General features: G+C 41.7%; 1 protein-coding gene across 2 annotated transcripts in view; it reads right to left on the minus strand.

Annotated features, from left to right (window-relative positions):
• dlgap1b (discs, large (Drosophila) homolog-associated protein 1b) overlaps window positions 1-22,766 on the minus strand; it is a 157,809-nt gene that overhangs the window by 42,361 nt on the left and 92,682 nt on the right. For both annotated transcript variants that reach the window (XM_047349694.1, XM_047349695.1), the window contains exons 3-5: window positions 19,903-21,028; window positions 16,836-17,050; window positions 1,193-1,370 (exon numbers count right to left, since the gene is read on the minus strand). In XM_047349694.1, the coding sequence (XP_047205650.1) occupies window positions 1,193-1,370; window positions 16,836-17,050; window positions 19,903-20,961 (1,452 nt within the window). In that variant the 5' untranslated portion in view covers window positions 20,962-21,028. The remainder of the gene's footprint in view (window positions 1-1,192; window positions 1,371-16,835; window positions 17,051-19,902; window positions 21,029-22,766) is intronic.

Genomic DNA, 22,766 nt, shown 5'->3' on the forward strand with positions numbered 1-22,766 from the left:
CATTTAATCATACTTTAAAAATATATACATTAATATTTATTGCTGCACTTATGAAACAGTGAAAAAACAGGAAACTAACAATAACAAAAATATATTTACTTTTTGAGGTATGTAAACGTCATCAAGTAGAATGTATCGTTGTCAGGATAAACAAATATTTTCACGATAGAAAAAGATTATGATAACAATGAAAGCCTTGTTAGCCTGTTTAAAAAAGGGTCTAAATAAAGTAAAAATCTTTGAACAGTTGTGGGTAATCTGAGGGTAGATATTGTGGAGCTCCACTTTAGTCCTTGTAGAGCTAACATGAAGCAAAAGGCATAAAGCGGAATGTCACTAAAGCTCTGTTTGCTGGTGAGTATACACAGAGATGAGATTGCTGAAATCAGTTATCTGGCGTTGAAGTTACTTAGTGCTTGTGTGATTTTAAACTCAAACAAATACATATATGACACAGAGAAACCAAGCAAACTCTCTATTTTTAAAATTTCTTGAACATTTTTTTTAAATGGCAGGTCCACTCTGACATTTCTCTTCATGTCTGGTCCTTGCCAGAACTTGAAAGGATGTCTCAAGGATCCATCATTCAGACAAAGGAGCAAATTGTTGTCTCTGGGCTTTGGATGGGACATTATCTCCTGAAGTACATTAAGCTTACCTTTTTGTGCAAATTGTCTAAAGTATAACGTTATAGTAAAGTACAAATCAGTGATCAAAATTTCAAATGTTGGCCCCTGCAGCAATGGTGATAAGGCCACCATAACAAACTTTTTAAATATACAACAATGTGTATTTGGATATATTTGAACCGGGCTGAACAATCTAATTTCTTATTCTAAATTCAACAAACTCACCAAAACTGCTAGATTTGTTTACCAGAATGCATTTAGACAGAAAATGCATATCAAGGAAAGGTACAAAATCAGGGGGATTTTGCACATACCTGTGTGTAAATAGTAAATTTGAATAGTAATTTATCAGCTGCTCCCCAGCAAACAGATCTACCTAAAATCTCCCCCAGACTAACTAATCTACATTAATTATGAGTCTAGGGGATTTTCACACTTTTTTGTGTTTGCAGGATTGTTGATCAGGGCATCAGATTGACTACATAAAGGACTTCTTTCCACTCCAAAAGCTTACTGGACATGGCTTCTGAGCTACAGGTTTGGACTTCCAGATATGCTCTGACCTGACTTATGGTGCTCATGGCTCTCATGTAGCTCTCGTTGCGGGAGCGGAATTTAGGCGAAGCCAACAGCCCTGCCGGGTCCAAGCTGTCCAGACTCCTGTTGATGGAAACCTCGCTCACCGCCCGCAGGTAGCTGTGACTTCGAATCTGCAGCTTGGGCGAGTGTTCGGTGGAAATCCTGCCACAAGAGAGAAAGAGAAAGAAGATAAGCATGAACCAATCAAACATGGAAGATAGAAGCAGAACAGATGGTTAAATGAAAATATTACCATATTTTAGAGCAAGAAAACCTTTAACTATTGAAAATATGGAACTTACCGTATTTTCCGCACTATAAGGCGCACTTAAAAACCTTTAATTTTTTTAAAAAATGACAGTGCGCCTTGTAATCCGGAGCGCCTTATATATGGATCAATTGGTTAATTGGTTGATCCATACTGGTTGTACACGGCGCTCTGTCAAAATGTTTCAGTACGACTGGTAAACTACAAAGCCGCACCGCTTGCAGCATTACGGCTACCGTAGTCAGGGGCGTCGCCGAAGTAATAGCGGTAAACACCTGTACTGTGCTTACTTCTAGTCCAACACCACTTGTGTGTGTATAACGTTTGAATGTACTGTTGCAGGAATTGCCTGAACTATATGTGATTAGAAGCTCAGTGTGTGGGGTGTATGTTTCGTGTGTGTGTATGGAAGATGTTGACATTACTCCTCCGGACAGAGGTGGCGCTGTGGGCTGCCGTAGCTGAGAATCAAGAGTGAAGGAGTGACGTCGGTATTATTGTGTGTGTGGGGTGGGTAGAGACGGCGACCGGAGCAGCGGTGTATGAGTCTGTAAGCCCTGTGTTTTTACGTGCTGCAAAGTCATTAAAAAGAACCCCAAATCTGGTCAACAACTCAGTGTTTTGATGCTGTTTCTTCATGCTCAACTCAGCAACGTATGAGTGAGGGAGTTAACCCCGAGGAAACTAGTAACTTCGGCCCTGGAGAAAGAGTCTCCCCTGTGTCATCAGACTACGGTCAGGGGACAGAAACAGGAAAGGTTAACAGTACTAACGTTTGATTTAGTGCATCAAACTGTTTCTTTTACGTGTTTACTGAATCAGGGAAAAGTTCCCTTTCACGTTTTAACTAACGTTTGATTTCAACTTCAACTTCATAGACTCCAATGCATTCCTAACGTGCGGTTGGCTCTATTCAATAGAATTCTATGTAGAGGAGACCTTACCATGAGAGTGAATGGAGTTATCAGAACGCTGGTTTGTAGTGTATTAATAAAGTTTGACTGACTGTTTTGTTGACATTCTCTTTAGCACAGCTCCATCTAGTGGATGCATAACGCAACCCCAGTCAAACGTTTGACTGCAGTAGTTTCTATTCTATGCGCCTTATAATCCGGTGCGCCCTATATATGAAAACAGTTCTAAAATAGGCCATTCATTGAAGGTGCGCCTTATAATCCGGTGCGCCTTATAGTGCGGAAAATACGGTAACTAAATTTCAATAAACATTTACATTAAAATATGCTTTTCTGATGCCTTTGGAGCCATGTCTCTCTAAAAACAGGAAGTCACTACCATATGTGGAAAATGTTGTGTTTTCCAGAAAAGCAAGACTTGACTGCCAATTAAACAGAAAAAATGTGTTCTAGACAAAAAAAAACAAAAAACCTCCCTTAACCAAATATGTAGAAAACTGTTTCACTATTTGAAAAAATGTTTTGCCTCAGTATCTTGAAATAACTGCAGTCTTGGCTTCAAGAGAAATAAAAAATAAAGGAGGAGGGATGAGGACAGAGCACAGTTCATGCCTTGACAGATTGTTATCAGTGAGTCAGCAGACAAACCAGTAAAGTGACCATGGATGTCAGTGAACATAAAGCTGTATGGGTGAGAAAATTTGAGAAAACGTAACGTTCAAACATGGGATGAGTAACATTAGCTTAAGCTGACTTTTTAGTGCCAAATATTCATCGATATATCCATGTTTACAAAAAAACGTTTTCTTTTTATTTCCCTTTTTATATATTTATATTTTAAATTTCTTCATTGAGAGCAAAGTGGAACCGAAGTCAAATTCCTTGTTTGTGTGCACAAACTTGGTGAATAAAGCGGATTCTAAAATGACTGGGAAAACTAACTAGACAAACTTATGGAGTTTGATAAACACAGACTTAACATGTGTAGAAAAAAATTTAAGTTTTAAATAAGCATTTATTGTTATTTATAACATTATTGGCTAAAAACAGAATTTTTTTGACATTTTAATATTTAAAATTGCCAACATTTTTACCTTATTTTACATTATTCGGCATTATAAAATTTTTTGGTAGCCACACTGGGCTCACCGCAGCGATTTTAAATCTCCGGCTATGTTGCCAGTTTGTCAGGTCTAGAAGCTGCTGCTCTTAGACTGCATTTCTCCTGACTTCATTCAGAATAACTAATCAAAAATGCACAAACAGAAACTAACCCACACAGTTTATGGTAAAGGCAGACTTCTTGTATGTACCCAAGGTTTGTTGTTCTGGGGTTATTGTTATTCTGTCTGCTGAGCCTGCTTTGCAGTTTGGAAGGCAAGTGAATCTGGAAATAGTTTGCTTTGTTCTAACATATGTAAGTTACCTGCTGTAGGTATTGGTTTAGGTTTTTAAAATGTGCCATTTGGAAAATTATGTCTTTCGTCTTAAGTTTTTATTTTGTAAAGATATTAGCTATTTTTTACTCATTTTCATTGTATCATTTAAAAATGAATAGTTGCATATTATTTTATATTATATGGCAGATATATTTTCTATAAAATATAGCAAACATACAATCAAACAGTTACAGAGTACTTCAGTAGTCCTTTCACCAAATCCTTTTTTTCTCTAATTTGTGTAATTTCTTTGACTATTACTTTTTACTTCTAATTGGGTAATGTTATTTTCAAGTAATCCTGCTCCTGCTCGAGTAGAATATTCAACTGCTCTCCTTAAATCTGCAATTATGTCATGATTTAATGCCCATGTTTTGTGTTGCATGCATAATTACCCCCATTCACAAACTTTTAGTTGTGCTTTTGTGTTTGCTTTCTTTCTTTCACACTTTTTTACATATTTTTCCCAACTTTAGGCATGGAAATGAATAGAACCATAGCATTTTCTTATAAGGAGTAGTAAAAATGATGGCATTTTATGTTAAAGAGCTCAGTATATGTGAACCTAAATATATAGTACATAATGATCCAGCACTGCTGCTCCAGGAGATACTCTTATTTAATCAACAAGCACAACATTATAGAAAAACACCCACAGTTGCACAGATAGTCTGTCCTTGAGGTACCTCATAAGCAATTTCTAAAACACCTAACCATGAAGACTTCCATATGTGTCAATAAAATGAAGTAATTATATCTGTACAGCTTTTTTATTTTAAAACCCATAACACACACTCTGACCTTCACCCTGATAAAAACGCACAACCCTGTCTCAAAGGAAGATGAACAGAGTGTCTCATTATCTTCCACCTGTTTCCAATCGGATTGCTCAGCAAGCTTTGGGTCTGTGCTGCCTCTTTGCATAGGTGTGAACAACTGTGTGTTTGGGTTGTTGAATGCAGGCCAAAAAAGTCATCAAATAGGGGACATTTAAGAAAAAATCTGACTCGTTCTCTATGCATATCATGGCCATCTTACAACTTACAAAAAAGGAAAATGTTGGACATCATCAATTAGATTCTTGAATCTACTGAGTAATATAAAAGCAAGCACACAGAAACATGCTGTACAACTCCTGCTCTCTGCCTCCAGGTCAGACCTTTTCAATTATGCATTTCTTCCTCAAAATAGAGCCTGGTTGCCACAGCAAAGCAACCTAAATTAGTCATCCTTGGATGGAACACTGGAGGATAAAGGTGAACTAGAGGGACAAACTATTAGGACAGGAATAAGGATGTCAAATGCACATTCATGAAGCTCAAACTTTCATCCTGTAGCTCCGCCATCTTTGTGGCTTTCAAGTGGATCTAACAAACTATTTGATTATTTGATATCAGTTCATTCTTTTCAGATTCAGGATTTGTTTTCAACATATTCTCAAAATACAGCACCATGCCTTTTTATTATATCTAAAAAAGCGTCTGGTGCTGGTGTGTCTTTTTAAAATGCAGCATCATTTGACAAAACATTACTAAATATAATCTGTGCTGACTTTATAAAGAGGAAAAAATTTTATTTAAGATATAGCAAATATGCTTTAGAGAGTAATAACAAGCAATGTGTAACGGGAGAGAAGAGGTGAAAGAGTTATACAATGACAAAACAGCAATAATCAGCATTATCAACTGAAAGAGCAGGGATATATTTGGATCAAGATCAGACAGATGGACTGAAATTGAAAATGTTTCCTGTGAAATATTATATACATATGTTTCATATACATTTATCCATTGTTTATTTCCAAAAACCTTGAACGGTAATTTCCTAACAGAAAAGTTGTTGAATTATGTTATTTGGAATGTTTTCTGATAATTTGCAGTGTAGTGTGCTGTGTTGCTAAAGTACAAGTATTCTCTGAAATTTTAATAATAATTTCAACTCTTTTAAATTTATAATTATTTGAACTAAAAACCATTCCAGACTTTCTTGCTTAAGTTCATCTGTTAGGATTCTTTATGACCTGTTGAGCTCTGTTGAAACTCAATATGTATTCCCGTATTTCACTGAAATGTATACTTACAAAATGACTTATCATTGAGAGGCAGCACACTAGATAATTTATTTTCAAAATATTTAATAAAATCTATACATATACATTAGCCCTGTTAATCTAGTTAGTTCTACAATTAAAAACTTAGGGCACCAAATGAAGCCTAAATATTGGGAATTATGAATATATAATAAAATACAATTAAGTAATATAGCCAAATAATAAAAATTGAAGAAACTGCCTTTAACATTTTTCTGTAAAATGTAATAAAATATGAATTTTAGATGGGGAATAAGCTAGGACATCTATGCATTTTTTCTCCATCTAAAATAGAAACAATCAAACATTTGCACAACACATTGCGTGCACATGAAGAGATCATCATCAATATTGCTCAGCATTTCAAAGTAGGTTTGTCTTGTTTAAACCTGAGCCATTTAGAGTGGTGTGCTCCTGACTGCTGAAGTGAGTCCGGTTGAAATCAGCCATTCAGTTTTTTGGAAAGTATTCAACAAGTATCCAGGTCTGGCCATCCAAGCAAGTTCACCCTGAAAGCTGACTGCAAGGTGCTAAGAAAAGTAATACTTTCCAAAAGGTTATCACAGAGCCTACAGCAGGATCTTGCCAGTGTTGATATAAAAAGAAATGCCTCTACAATTAAAAATAGACTGCATAAGCTTAACTTTCGTGAGAGGTGTGCATCCAGCAAACCTTTGCTTTCTATAAAATACATGAAGTCTGTCAGGGTTTGTGTAGTGGAGGACCCCGGAATGCAGACGAGCAGGCAGCATGACGGTAAGTGAAATGATTTAATTAACAAAAACTTACTACAGAGGGTGACGGCAAAAACAGACATGGGCAGGTTGGCAAAACAGGCTTGGCATGATCAAAAAAGGACAGTACATGAACAGAGACGGTGATCCAAAATGTTTCCGTGAGGAATGAACAGAACAGATGTGTATATATGGAGCAAGAACCAGGTGAAACGAGGAGACTGAATTCTAGGTGCAGGTGAACCAAATGAAGATGACTGAAAACAGACAGGATAGAACAACACGTGGCTAGAGCAGAAAAGAGACTCTTGAATACATAACTAGAATAACATGAAACTAAAGCATAACCAGATCCAAAAACCTAACTTGACAAAACATGAACTAGAAGACAAAAACTAAAGCATGACCAGGAAAATAATAAACAGACACATGATTCAAAACCTCAAACGTGAGAAACATAAGAAGAAAAACCAAACAATCCCAAATCATAACAAAGGCTAGACCAAAAACTAAACCCCGAAAGAACACTGACAAAGACCCAGACATCTAGAATTCTTTGGACAGATGAGTCGGGAATTAAATTATTTGGATGACATAACGGAGGACGTCTTTAGCATGGTCCAAATATAGCACACGTGAAGTGGATTATCAACGGGTCATATCAAAACAGACAGGAAACAAGCTAGCAATAGTCTAGTGCCTCAGCAAACTGCAAAGCATAAAAACCTTTTACCCAGAAGAAATGCAATTCTTCAAGTACATTAAAAATATTTTTATTGATTGCTAGATTTGGACAAAACCTCATATCCCACCCTGATGTTTACCAGAATCTTCAGAATATGGATGTTTTTTTGTGACTGTGAAGGGTTATGCACAAGAAACGAGGTGTCTAAATCTCTATCAATACGTGTCTGAGTTTTCCTTTATAAATGAGCTTTAAATAATGTTAAATGTAAACTTACTATTCAATAAAATGGTCATATTTTCAAACAGCTAATGTGAAAGAGCTCTAGTTATGAGAGAGTTTTACAGGGAATGGACTGAATTTTGATTGAGCTCATCTAATCTGACCACTTAAAGTGCTTTATACAAGAGACACACACACACACACACACACACACACACACTAATATGAATGTGTGCGGCGATGGATTGTTAACTTTCTTGATCTTTTTCTCTAGTCTGAGGAATGTGGCCTGAATAAAAAAAATAATAGAATCTCTTTCCCCTTAGTGTGATGATGGTGCATATGCTGCTCTTTTCTCAAAGTTTACCTCTGATTGGCTGATCAAGCCCACGTGACTCTTTCCCAAGAAGGATTGAGTTTTCACAATCAATGAAGAGGCACCTCCTTGAACCGCCACCTTATCGTGATGGAGGGGTTTGAGTGCTCAAATGATCCTAGAGGCTATGTTGTCTGGGGCCTAAATGCCCCTGGTAGGGTCTCCCATGGCAAACAGGCTCTAGGTGATGGGTCAGACAAAGAGTGGTTCAAGAATCCCTCATGAAGAACAAAATATCGAGGCACGTGACGTCGCCCGGTACGGCGGAGCCGGGGTCCCACCCTGGAGCCAGGCCTGGGGTCGGGACTCGTCGGAGAGCGCCTGGTGGCCGGGTTGCTCCTCGCGGGACCCGGCCGGGCCAAGCCCGAACGAGAGACGCGAGGCCATCCCCCAGTGGGCCCACCACCTGCAGGGGGAACCGTGAGGGACCAGTGCAAAGAGGATTGGGTGGCGGACAAAGGTGGAGACCTCAGCGGCCCAATCCCCGGATGCTTAGGCTGGCTCTAGGGACGTGGAATGTCACCTCGCTGGGGGGGAAGGAGCCTGAGCTTGTGCGGGAGGTCGAGAGATATCGACTAGAAATAGTCGGGCTCGCCTCCACGCACAGCGTGGGCTCTTGAACCCATCTCCTTGAGAGGGGTTGGACTCTCTTCTACTCTGGAGTGGCCCACGGGGAGAGGCGGTGGGCTGGTGTGGGTTTGCTTGTTGCCCCCCAGCTCAGCCATCTCGTGTTGGGGTTTACCCCAGTGGATGAGAGGGTCGTATCCCCACGCCTTCGGGTTGGAGAGAGGTCTCTGACTATCATTTCAGCCTACAGGCCGAGTGGTAGTGCAGAGTACCCTGCCTTCTTGGCGTCCCTGTCGGGGGTGCTGGATAGTGCCCCTCCCGGGGACTCCATTATTCTGCTGGGGGACTTCAACGCCCACGTGGGGAACGACAGTGACACCTGGAGAGGCGTGATCGGGATGAATGGCCTCCCCGATCTGAATCCGAGTGGTGTTTTGTTATTGGACTTCTGTGCTAGTCACGGATTGTCCATAACGAACACCATGTTCAAACATAAGGGTGTCCATCAGTGCACTTGGCACCAAGACACCCTAGGCAGGAGGTCGATGATCGACTTTGTTGTCGTATCATCAGACCTTCGACCGCATGTTTTGGACACTCGGGTGAAGAGAGGGGCTGAGCTGTCCACTGATCACCACCTGGTGGTGAGTTGGATCCGCTGGAGGAGGAGAAAGCCGGACAGACTTGGCAGGCCCAAGCGCATAGTGAGGGTCTGCTGGGAACGCCTGGCGGAGCCCTCGGCCAGGGATGTATTCAACTCCCACCTCCGGGAGAGCTTCGACCAGATCCCGGGGGATGTTGGAGACATAGAGTCCGAGTGGACCATGTTCTCCGCATCTATTGTCGATACTGCTGCCCATAGCTGCGGCCGTAAGGTCTGCGGTGCCTGTCGCGGCGGCAATCCCAGAACCCGGTGGTGGACACCGGCAGTAAGGGATGCTGTCAAGCTGAAGAAGGAGTCCTATCGGCTGTGGTTGGCTTGTGGGACTCCTGAGGTGGCTGACGGGTACCGTGAGGCCAAGCGTGCTGCGGCCCGGACTGTGGCAGAGGCAAAAACTCGTGCCTGGGAGGAGTTCGGTGAGGCCATGGAGAAGGACTACCGGTTGGCCTCGAAGCGATTCTGGCAAACCATCCGCCGCCTCTGGAGGGGGAAGCAGTGCTTCGCCAACACTGTTTATAGTGGGGGTGGGAGACTGCTGACCTCGACTGAGGAGTACTTCGAGGATCTCCTCGATCCTGCCATCACGCATTCTGTGGTGGAAACAGAGGCTGGGGATTCGGGGTTGGACTCTTTCACCACCCAGGCTGAAGTCACCGAGGTGGTTAAAAAGCTCCGCGGTAGCAAGGCTTCGGGGGTGGATGAAATCCGCCCTGAGTACCTCAAGTCTCTGGATGTTGTAGGGCTGTCATGGTTGACACGCCTCTTCAACATTGCGTGGTGGTCGGGGCCAGTGCCTCTGGACTGGCAGACTGGGGTGGTGGTCCCCCTTCATAAGTAGGGTGACCGGAGGGTGTGTTCCAACTACAGGGGGATCACACTCCTCAGCCTCCCTGGTAAGGCCTACGCCAGGGTATTGGGGAGGAGAGTCCGACTGATAGTCGAACCTCGGCTTCAGGAGGAGCAGTGTGGTTTTTGTCCCGGCCGTAGAACACTGGACCAGCTCTATACACTCTACAGGGTGCTCGAGGGTTCATGGGAGTTTGCCCAACTGGTTCACATGCGTTTTGTGGACCTGGAGAAGGCATTCGACTGTGTCCCTCGTGATGCCCTGTGGGGGGTGCTCCAGGAGTATGGAATCGGGGGCCCTTTATTAGGGGCCATCCTTTTTGCGGATGACGTGGTCTTGCTGGCCCCCTCTAGCCAAGACCTACAGCATGCGCTGTGGCGGTTCGCAGCCGAGTGTGAAAAGGGTGGCTTGTCCTCTTCAGGTTGGAGGGGAGTTCCTGCCTCAAGTGGAGGAGTTTAAGTATCTCGGGGTCTTGTTCACGAGTGAGGGAAGAATGGAGCGGGAGATCGACAGACAGATTGGTGCGGCTGCCACAGTAATGGGGGCGCTGTGCCGGTCCGTTGTGGTGAAGAGAGAGCTGAGCCGAAAAGCAAAGCTCTCTATTTACCGGTCGGTCTACGTTCCTACCCTCACCTATGGCCATGAACTTTGGGTCATGACCGAAAGAACGAGATCCCGGATACAAGCGGCTGAAATGAGCTTCCTCCGTAGGGTGGCCGGGCACTCCCTTAGAGATAGGGTGAGGAGCTCGGCCATCCGGGAGGGGCCCGGAGTAGAGCCGCTGCTCCTCCACATCGAGAGGAGCCAGTTGAGGTGGCTTGGGCATCTATACCAGATGCCTCCTGGACGCCTTCCTCGGGAGTTCTTCCAGGCACGTCCCACCAGGAGGAGGCCCAAGGGATGGCCCAGGACACGCTGGAGGGACTATGTCTCTCGGCTGGCCTGGGAACGCCTTGGGCTCCCCCTGGAGGAGCTGGAGGAGGTGTCTGGAGAGAGGGACGTCTGGGCGTCTCTGCTGAGTCTGCTGCCCCCGCGACCCGGTCGCCCAACCGGGTCAGACGGAGGACTGACTGGAGAACTGGTGTTGATCTCCAGTTGTGATCCGGTTGTTTATATAGTACCCTTTGCACAACATTTTTCGTGTTCCTGAAAGGATGTTTGTCTGTTTTTCCACCAAGACTTAGATAAACAGTGGTAACTTTATTTCGTAACTTTTGTTTTTGTTCAACTTTCACCTGAATGAGCCGAGAGATGGTTCTGTGGGAGCTGGATACTACCTGGTGTCATTCGGTAGGTTGGGTGAGCCATGACCACAAAGTAGGCACTCTGTCCTCCTGTTAAATCATTGCAGTTCTAGTCTGAGAAGCTAACGGATAAAAAGTGTTTTTCTGAAATGTGAAATTTCATGCCCACCCCAACCCCACTGTTGTTTTTAGGCATCAGAACCAAGAACTTGGCCATGCAGCCATTTTTCTAAACTCCTGAGAGACCAATATACTGTTGAAAAATGTTAGACCTCAATAAGCTCAAATAAAACTCTGAATGTTTTGTGTTTTTTTTTAGCTAATTAAATCATTAGAAAATAGATTTAAGTGTGATAAATAATAAATAGAAACCTTGATTACACTAATGACTAGTTCCTAGTGTTTCTTCTTGTAATTCTTAATTATGGTGTAATGATTTTTTATTGGTGAGAAATAAATCTTGCTTCTTTAAATTAGTAAAGAAAGTTGTAGGGAAACAATTTTTTGACAGATTTTGTTTATACATTATGAAATTGACTGATTCATATACATCAATATAGATTAACACAGGTTTTTAATGTTACACCACTGAGTCAGATAAATCTTTCGAAAAAAAAAAACTGTACTGCAAAACTTCCATTTAGGACATGAACCAGTTAAGTGCAACACAATCACAATATTAAAGAAGACCATGTGGTGTCAGAGCCTTTAAAACTGCTCATGACATTTATTTATCTAAAGAATCCAAATAATATTCTTAAATCACTCAAATAGGTATTTGGGACAAAAAGTCCTGATAGGGACATTAGTCTGGCCTTAGTTTGTACATTTATATACATAAACATATCAGCGATATGCTTTTCATTACTTTGCACTGAAATTTCTCGAAGGCATACAAAATAATTTAGCATGAAAACTGAGTGGACTGTATTTAGAAGAACCAGCAACAGGAGACTTAAAGGAAATGTACAAATTGGCACTTTTAGCTGACTGTCTCTCAACACCTGGTCCCACTGTATTCCTCTGGGCTCAGGAGACATTTGATATCTTTCAACTGAGCCAAATATGTCACACTGTGTATTTCAAACCTCAGAGATCCATGTGAATAATTCATAACAGCAACTTGACTTCCACATGTGGGTGTGGGTGATGCACAGAGGAATCAGGTAAAAAAACAAAAATCTATTGATGCCTTTATTCTGCTAATTTTTTCCTAATTTCACAGAGGATTGGTTGTGGAACCAATAAGTTCAGCTTTGGTATTTTAAAAGCTTGATCCAACCTGTAACACCTTAGAGTGACTGGCAAGGGCTTCCTAAAGTGTCTCTTTATAGAACAATTGACATTTACACATTTTTCACAGCTGATCATAAATAACAGGGTAACTGTAGTTGTCTTTTCAAATCATTCAATTCCCATTCCTGACTTTGCAAATAATGTAACAGTCTTTAGTTTTTTTTTCTGTAAAAAGACTTTAGTAGCAGATCAGAATAAACACATTGTCTAACTTTTTGAAACCAATTCCAAGCACACCAAGGACAAAATGGTCACAGATTGCCTTCTGAAACATATGGACTAACAAAGCTGATTATTCAATCATTCCAGGGTGCAAAAGACTTGAGCCAGCTGACAAAGACTCACAAAGTATGAAAACAAGTTGTCAGCGGCTTCAGACTCATTCGCTATCTCCAACATGCAGCACTGCAGTTTGGGGCTGTGTCGCTGAATTGTATCAAATGATGATGGCATTCCCAGCACCTCGCTCTAGTCATTAGTGGGGCCCCAAGCTGTTCCACACGTTCTTATATAAGATTGTGTGTCTTTGTGTGCTAATGTTTGTGCAACCAGTAACAATGACTGAGCATACACTTGTGTTTTTCTCATCTCCAAGTATTACACAGCTAATCAGTCACAGCGCTATGCTTTAAAATAAAACTTGTGTCCTCATTTTTTCTCTGTTTATATGAAGTGTAAAGTAAAACACCTCAATTCAGTGGAAGATAAAGATCCACTGTCTAGGACTTAAGAAATGCATTAAAATATTCATAAGAACTAAGTTGGTTTATTAGGATAGAATAACCTTAAAATATGAATGGTTGTACTGATACAGGCAAGAACATAGAAAAACAGAAAGGTCATTTTCAAGTGCTTATGTGATGGACTGAAATGTGGTTATTATAAGCCAGAAGAATAGTCTCTGTGTTCATACCTGAATGTTGTATTGACTTCATTGAAATGTGCTTATTGTAAGCCAGAGGTATAGTTTTTCGGTTCATACATGAATAGTATTGATGTCAATAGATGTAGTAACCAAGGGCGACCAGCAGAGGGGGTTAAGCGCTAGTGAGCGATAACAAAGAGCACGGCACTTCTTCTTCTTCAGTCAATTTACGCCTGAGCAGAGGAAAGACGTGTCCGTGACTCATTTATTTAATATTCCCCTTTTCAGGTATGAGTTTCTCATAAACCAACCTGTACTGTTGAGAGTGGGTTTACTAACTGATAGACTAGTTGAGGATGTTTGTTTTGTTATAATTATAGTTACATACTTTGCTATTATTAAATGAGATTTAACCACGGTTAGCCGGTAGCTCACAGCCTAAAATGCTAGTCCAGATCACGTGTGAATGATGCAGCACATAGTATGTCTAGCTGTAGACAACCTTTGCACATGAGGTTAGGAATGTTGCATACATTTTGAAGTTAATTCATGCACTATTGAGTGTGTGTATTTTGGAAAAGGAAGCTATACAGAAATATAACATCACAGCAAGTTGGTTTATTTTGTATTTTAATTTTTTTTGTCACTTGTTACTGACATATTTGTGTACCACAATATTTTGTGAAACAACTACTGAAGTTTATGGATATAATTATTATCCTGTATGTACCTATGTTTCACTTTTTTTCAGTCAATATACACCTGAGCAGAGGAAAGACGTGTCCGTGACTCATTTATTTAATATTCCCCTTTTCAGGGCGATTACACTTACAGTGCAGAATATTTACGATTCTCCATTTTTTAGAGCAGCACATATAAAAAGCTTATATTATATAAGATTTTTTCCCTAGCCAGAGGTTTTTCTGAATTGTACAGTATATAAACCTTTTAGAAATATCATAAATAAGGCTACAAACTTTTGAAACTCTAAATCCAATTGTGGACATTACCTGTGGAAAAATTAATGTAGCTGAGGTAAACTAAAGCAAACTGAAAGAGCTTTTAGTAAAGACATACCTAGGCGTTTGCCCATTGGCACAGTATGGCACATGATGGCACCATTTACAACAAACATTTTTTTAATTTCCAAACCTTTTTGACATGTCTAAAATGGTTTCTTCTAACATATTGTTCATTTAAATTGCCGATGTTCATTTTCCATTTTTAGTAAAACACTGGGAAACTACTCTCTTTCGCACCAACTGCTGCATGTTCCCTGATAGGCAGTTTCACGCAGAGCTATACCTCGAGTTTGGTTGGTCCGATTTGCACAAACGACCCCTCCTTTTATTCTGTAGAGCCAGTAGAATCAGATTATACCAAACACATTGACATCAGTCCCAGTAATCACCACAAAAAAGACGATGACCAGTGACGCAGACTGAGTGGCTGTTATGTTCTTCCAATCACGTCCGTGTATCCGCATCCAGGAAGCAGGAAATGTGCTACGTTTGTTTGGAAAGCACACTGGGAGATGTACATGGGTTGGACAATGAAACTGAAACACCTGGTTTTGGACCACAATCATTTATTAGTATGGTGTAGGGCCTCCTTTTGCGGCCAATACAGCGTCAATTTGTCTTGGGAATGACATATACAAGTCCTGCACAGTGGTCAGAGGGATTTTAAGCCATTTTTCTTGCAGGATAGTGGCCAGGTCACTATGTGATACTGGTGGAGGAAAACGTTTCCTGACTCGCTCCTCCAAAACACCCCAAAGTGGCTCAATAATATTTAGATCTGGTGACTGTGCAGGCCATGGGAGATGGTCAGCTTCACTTTCATGTTCATCAAACCAATCTTTCACCAGCCTTGCATGTATTGGTGCATTGTCATCCTGATACACGGCACCGCCTTCAGGATACAATGTTTGAACCATTAGATGCACATGGTCCTCAAGAATGGTTCGGTAGTCCTTGGCAGTGACGCGTCCATCTAGCACAAGTATTGGGCCAAGGGAATGCCATGATATGGCAGCCCAAACCATCACTGATCCACCCCCATGCTTCACTCTGGGCATGCAACAGTCTGGGTGGTACGCTTCTTTGGGGCTTCTCCACACCGTAACTCTCCCGGATGTGGGGAAAACAGTAAATGTGGACTCATCAGAGAAAAATACATGTTTCACATTGTCCACAGCCCAATATTTGTGCTCCTTGCACCATTGAAACCGACATTTGGCATTGGCATGATTGACCAAAGGTTTGGCTATAGCAGCCCGGCAGTGTATATTGACCCTATGGAGCTCCCGACGGACAGTTCTGGTGGAAACAGGAGAATTGAGATGCACATTTAATTCTGCCGTGATTTGGGCAGCCGTGGTTTTATGTTTTTTGGATACAATCCAGGTTAGCACCCGAACATCCCTTTCAGGCAGCTTCCTCTTGTGTCCACAGTTAATCCTGTTGGATGTGGTTCGTCCTTCTTGCTGGTATGCTGACATTACCCTGGATACCGTGACTCTTGATACATCACAAAGACTTGCTGTCTTGGTAACAGATGTACCAGCAAGACGTGCACCAACAATTTGTCCTCTTTTGAATTCTGGTATGTCCCCCTTAATGTTGTGTGCATTTCAATATTTTGAGCAAAACTGTGCTCTTACGCTGCCAATTGAACCTTCACACTCTGCTCTTACTGGTGCAATGTGCAATCAATGAAGACTGGCTACCAGGCTGGTCCAATTTAGCCATGAAACCTCCCACACTAAAATGACAGGTGTTTCAGTTTCATTGTCCAACCCCTGTAGTTACCCAATAAAAATTAAAACGAAACAAAGGATTATACATTTGGGAGAGAAAATTACAAAGGTAAGAAAGGTTTTGTATTATGTTTTTCAATCGTGAGTGATAATTCTAGACTTCGTTGGGTGTTGTTTGAGTAAATCCTGGGTGGATTGTGACAAAACTTATATTATCAGAATCTGTGAGGTCTAAGCAGTCTGCAGATATGCTGTTTGTGTATGTAGAAACAGTGGGGAGCTGAGACCAAGATTCGCGGTGACGGCATTCTGTGGATTTTCTGATCAACTGCTTGTAGTTTTAACTGTGTTTGGTGTTCGTAGAAGTGGTTTATATCATTTTTTATCCAAGAATCTGACGTATTAAAGGACAACACACATGTCTATGTTTAACTAAGAGAACATAGAGCAATGAACACAGAAAAGAAAAGTACAATTCCTCCCCCGTTCCGGTTTTACGTTAGCTTCGAGGTTTAAGAGGGGATGTGACAAAGGTTGGGTCGGGTGCATTCTCCTCTTGGTCCCACATGTGTTCACCACCCTTGCAAATGACATCCCAAAACATTCTTGAGTGAAAACAAAAACAGCCCTCCCAAAAGTAATTCATAGCATACACTCACTTGAGCGTCGTCATTTCCGTAAGAGAAGGCTGTGTGGCCTTCAGGTAGCTGGCTCGCCGTGCCTGGACCTTGGGAGAGGGTTTGGGGCTGCAATCTGAGTCGCCACTATCCTCCTCTGCCATGGCCTTGATGTAGCTGCCACTACGCATTCGCCGGCAAGGGATCTCGCCATCCTTCCCCAGTGGAGAGAATCCACTCCAGTCATCCTGAGGCACCTGCAAAGATGAGGTGAGATTAGTTAAAGAAGAAAGAAAAACATTCTTCCCACAAGCGGATCCACAAATGGATCCAACAAGACCACAATATATTTCAAACTTGTCTTGATCCTACCATTAACCTCACAATGCCGATTGCCTTCTTTTGTGAGTCCCATGATGCATGCTGCATATCAAACGTGGGAAAATTAATCGTTTGGACAGAATACCGCTGTAAACCCTGGCCTCTGTCTGCTCTCCTGGCTTTTCACACTCACTAATGAAGGTAAGAAAAATAAAAGGAAAACCCATCTCCTTGCTGGTATAATCTAAAAGAGGGTGAGTCAAAGACAGCAGAGATGGAAAGAAAAGGGGAAAAACAAAGGGGGTTTTGTTCGGCACAACTACCACACTCCCAATGTGAGTGGCTTTTAGAGCACCAGCTCCGAAGTGAAAGAAATGAGATACAGAGTGAGAAAAAAAGTGCAGGGGAATCATTCAACGGACGGCTGCGTAGCTAGGAAACCAAGCTGACCTTAATGTCAGGGGCAACTACTGAGTGGTAAAGAACGGGATTGGATTACCACCAAAAGAGGTGCGTGAAATAAAGCCATGCTTAAATTATATACATATTTTCTTTACATCTGCTTCACAGCATATAGCATTTGCAAGATGTTGCATGAAAATTTTCTTGCACACACTAGCTTGCAGGATGCCATTTAAACACAAAAATAACAACACCTTCAGTAAACATTTGAGGCTCCTACTAAGTGCCTAGATTCACTTTGAAGACACAAAAACAAAGCTTTTTCTGCCTGACAGAATTGTTGCCTCGTTGCAGTGACAACATCCTTCCTTGATCGGCTTTCCAGGATGTTAAAATGCATGGCCAGACAGAACACACTGCCTTGTGCTTTCCCCAATTCTGCCCTTTTCACTCATGCTTTCCTCTGCTCCCCTTATTTACTTTGTCGTTTTTCTTGTAGTGTACGTGCACACATACAGGCACAAACTATGCACTTTGACTCTCTGCCTTTTTCGACAGTTTCTCGTTAACATTATTCAAGGATTTATTTTTAACCTACTCCACAATACAAAGTGCCTGGAAAACTTTTCGCATTGTGGTGTGCTTACGCCCCTTTTCTTGGAAAACCTCAAAATAAAATCTAGTGCAGCAAATTGCTTTCTTAAGTCACCTCAGTCATTATAGTCATCCTGCTCATAATTTAATCTCAGTATAAACATAGCTGTGGAGGCCTCAAAGGTCTGTCACAGGACGTTAGTGAATTAACAGCATCATAAAGACTAACAAACATTACAGACAGGTCAGCGAAAAAGTTGTGAAATGTGGGCAGGGTTAGAGTTTAAAATAATATCTTAAGTTTTAAAAATGGAAAGAGTGTGACAACTGTTTACCTATATAGACCTGGCCATCCACCTAAACTGACAGACCGGGCAAGACGATTATCAATCAGAGAAGCACTCTAGTGGCCCATGGTTACTCTGGATGAGCTGCAGAATCTGTTGACAGGACAACCAGTTGTGCACTTCACAAATCTGGCCTCTACAGAAGAGTAGAGGCAATAAGGTAGCTGTTGTTGAAAGAAATCAATAAAAAATCTTATAGATATGCGTGGTGGAAAACACTGCACATCACCCTGAATTCACTATGTCTACAGTAAAACAGTGATGGCAGCATCACACTTAAGACCATCTTAAGGTAAGGGTTGATTGGAAGATAGATAATCCTGGAGGAAAGAAAGGGTAAACACTTCAAAATGATTCAGGCTGGGATGAATGTTAACCTTCCAAGAGGGAAACAACCATAAAAGTACAGCTGAAGCTACAATGGAATATTTAAGTCAAGAGCATATTTAGTTGAGCTCCAATCTGAGCTTGAACTATTCTGCAAGAAAAATGGGAAAATAAATAATTCTCTAGATGTTTAAAGCTGGTAGGGAAAACCCCATAGACTAGCAACTGTTGTAGTTAACTGTGTCCACAAAGTATTGACTCATGGGCTCTGAATAAAAATGCAAATGTTTTTAATTTAAAACACATTAGCAATTACCATTTACTTCACACATATGCACAAAAATTGAATTTAATGGCTATTAAACAAAATCAGATTAAAACACATTTCAGGGGTGTGATTACTTTTGCAAGGTACTGAAAATATGGAAAATTCTTCCATAACCAGAAAAAAACATGCGTGACCCTGCAACAGTGCAGGGTTAGTATGCATGCTTCTCTGTGTTGTGTGACCACTGAGCTTGGGGACTGGGGCAGTTTTCTTTCCCTTTCTGTCTGCTGAACTCTTGCTCTCTCTGATCTTACAGTGGCACCACACTGACTGAAACACACATTCTCCTGACTGCTGCTATAACCAGACCAAGCACAATCTTGACAGCAAAATAAATGTACTTCGAAGGGAAAGTGTGCCACTCACTCAGATGCTCTAAATCTTCTTCACTGTACTACATACTGTAAAAAAGACACTGACTGTGAGAGACTGTTTGGGCTTGTTGAATTACGCAATGGAAGAGTACTGGATAATTGTTTTACCAAAGAAATGTCAAAGTATTAACCCATAGCAACCTACACATAATAAAATTTAGTGCACACAAACACAAAATAGGAGATGCCATGGTATGGTTTTTCAAGAATGATTTATGAATATACAAAGGATAACAACACAAGACAAATGATCAAGGTTTGACAGGATGAATCAATCATTCAACTCCTACAGACAGACATGAATAAACAAATGCATATTCATGCGGGAATAAAAAACACATGCATGGAGTAGCAGCTGGCCCAGATGATCTATGAAGCATGGCATGCAAGATGTGGGGCTTATACGACAGTCCTACCTGTAGGAAATGGCAAGTGCGTCCCTGCTCAGCTTTGACGAGAGCTTTATCTAGATTGACGGAGGCCTTTTGGTACACCTCCCTCGCTCTGCTCACTGTCAGTGTAGAGGACCATGAGCTCTTCTTAAGCTGGAGTTGTCCATCGAGAGTACTCATAAGAGGAAGACCTCCACTGCTGCCACCTGAGCATGCCGAGCACTTCACGTCATTGTTGCTGCGTGACGTCTTAAGTGACTGGCCGCTGATGGTGTTGTAGGACTCCATGAAGTACTGTGACTGAGATTTGTCTGGATGACGTCCAATAGTCATGACTCCTGAGGGATTAGAACCAACACCACCCCCCTGTTGGTGATGGTAGAGACACATCTCTTTGTCGAGCGTGTCATCCGAGCTCCAGTACCCTGATGTAGAGGTACGCATCTTAGGTTCTGACCTGGAGCGGTCTTTGCTCTTACTGCGCTTGCTGTGCTTTAGGGTGCCAGAGCATGAGGGAGGATCGTCTGGACTGGATTTGCTGCCATTCAGCTTTCCACTCCCACCTCCTCCAGAGCCCGAGGGCCCCTCCAGAGAGTGGGACTTGGTGAAAAGCTTCTGCACAGAATGCACCAGGTGGCGAATTCGACCAGGGCTGTCACTGCGTTGGTGCTCCAATGCTGTATGCTTGTATTGTAGCGTGTGGTAACCTTCACGTCTCAGTGGAGCCTGGGTCTCAAACTGCTCAAGCAAGTTTGACGGTATTCGGTTATTGTTCCCTCCACTTCCCTTACAGCTCCCTGTAGGCCCGGTGTAAGGCACCACAGCGCCGCACTCTTCCTTCAACTCATGGTGGGAGCTATAATGTCTGCGAGGAAAAGTGCAGCTGGTCAGGTCCGGATAGGCACTGCACTCAGTCTGAAAAGTGCTCCGCTGGGTATAGCAGGGGTTTTCAGCTGGATGAGCCTCCCCTGGGTTAAGGAAGTAGGATCGGCGATCGGCATGCCCCAGAATCATAGAGTCATAAGACGGGTCGCAGGTCACTGTGTGGTGACTGCGGCTGCTGGACAGGCCTTTCATGGTCATAGTTGCTGGGTTGGCTTGCGCTCCCAACTGCTCCTGCAGAAAGACTGCACAGGCCCCAAATCTATCTCTACAAAAGCATCACGCAGCCATAAAAAAAACAAAAGAAAAAACAGACAAACAGGAAGAGAGAGACAGAAAAGAGAGTTATAAATATGTTGGTGTTGGCTCTCTATCATCCATGACATTTCTAAATGCTATAACAGAAGGCAACTAGGCCTCTTGTTTCTTGAAGAGGTTTCACCTCTCATCTAAAAGACTGCTTCAAATGACCAGCAGAGAGGTGAAATACCTTCAAGAAATAGCAATCAAGCTGCCTTCTATTTAAGAACTAATGACAAATATGTATCTGAAATATTTTTACAAATTCAAAGAACATTATAATGACTGCTTCCTTTTGAAGAAAGTTTTTTATAGCATCAATTAGTAGATGAAAAATCTTGATGTTGAGCCTTTTTCTCAGTCAGTATTTTATCTTTGTTGTTTAAAACCTCACATGGAAGAACCATAAATACAGTAGCTACATGCTACGATGCAACTAACACCCGTATATGTCCTAGAGTTTCAGTGTACATTTTGTTTGTGTTTGGCTTGAATTAATCAAGAAAAATGACAGATATAAACAAGTGTGTGCTATATTTGTTCAAGGCCATGGTCAGGAGATGCGTCTATGTAACTTAACAAAAGAAAAAGACTTGGGAATGGGTATAGCAGGTTAAACATTTTAAAGGGCCCCTGGGCAGCTCCTGACACTGATAATAAGGGACCCAACTGTAATTGCATTCACATTGACCATAAAATAATATGTAAAGCACTTGCAAAAAGATGAGAGAAGGTAACTCCTTTCATAATACATCCCAACCAAACTGGTTTTATAAAATGGGAGGCATTCATCCACAAATTCATGCAGATAACTTCATTAATAGACAATTCCTACAGTAAAAACATTGAAAGTAATATATTGTCTCTAGATGCGGAAAAAGTATTTGCTAGAGTTAACTGGAAATTCTTGTTTGTAACCTTTTGGAAATTTGGTTTTGGAAACTCTTTCATAAACTGAATATGAATATCATACATTATTATTGAACCACTAGCAGCAGCAATCAAGCAAACTAAAGATATTAAAGACATAAAATGCATGAGCATCAAACATAAAATCAGTCTTCATGCAGATGATGTGCTACTTTTCTCAAGCGTTCACAAACTTCTCTCTCTCCCTCTCAGGTAATTGGGTTGATACATACAGTATTCTATAATTTGCAATCTCCAGTTAATTGTTCTTTCCACAATTCCCTTAATACACAGCTGCAGTCAGGGAATGTTACATATTTAGGTATCGTTTCTCCTAAATTGACAGATGTAACAAAACTAAACCACATCCCGCTATTAAAAAAAGTGAAAGATGATCTTGCCAGATGGTCTCTACTTATATCCCTCATGTGAAGGGTTGTTTCAATAAAACTCACGGTCTTGCAAAGAATCAATTACTTATTCTAAATGATCCCAAAGAAACCATCATCTGACAGTTGTGGATCTCTGGACTCCTCCATTTCTACATTTCTTTGGAAACCCCGTGTATTATCTTAAAAATGCTACAGATTGCCAAATATACAAGAGACGTGGCTGGCTTTGCATCTGGTTTCTTTGTATGGTACTGGGGTGGGGTTGGCTTGTCTGCTGGGTGGTTCCTGGTGGGTGGCGTGTGCTTGGGGCTGGTGGTTTTCACTGCCAACTGGAGGGTGCTGTTACGTCCGGTGACTGGATTTTTTCTGCGGCTTGGGTCCGGGGGTATTTCGGTGTATTTTAGT

Source organism: Girardinichthys multiradiatus, chromosome 21 (assembly GCF_021462225.1).
Source record: "Girardinichthys multiradiatus isolate DD_20200921_A chromosome 21, DD_fGirMul_XY1, whole genome shotgun sequence".
In the NCBI taxonomy this organism is placed as follows: Eukaryota; Metazoa; Chordata; class Actinopteri; order Cyprinodontiformes; family Goodeidae; genus Girardinichthys; species Girardinichthys multiradiatus.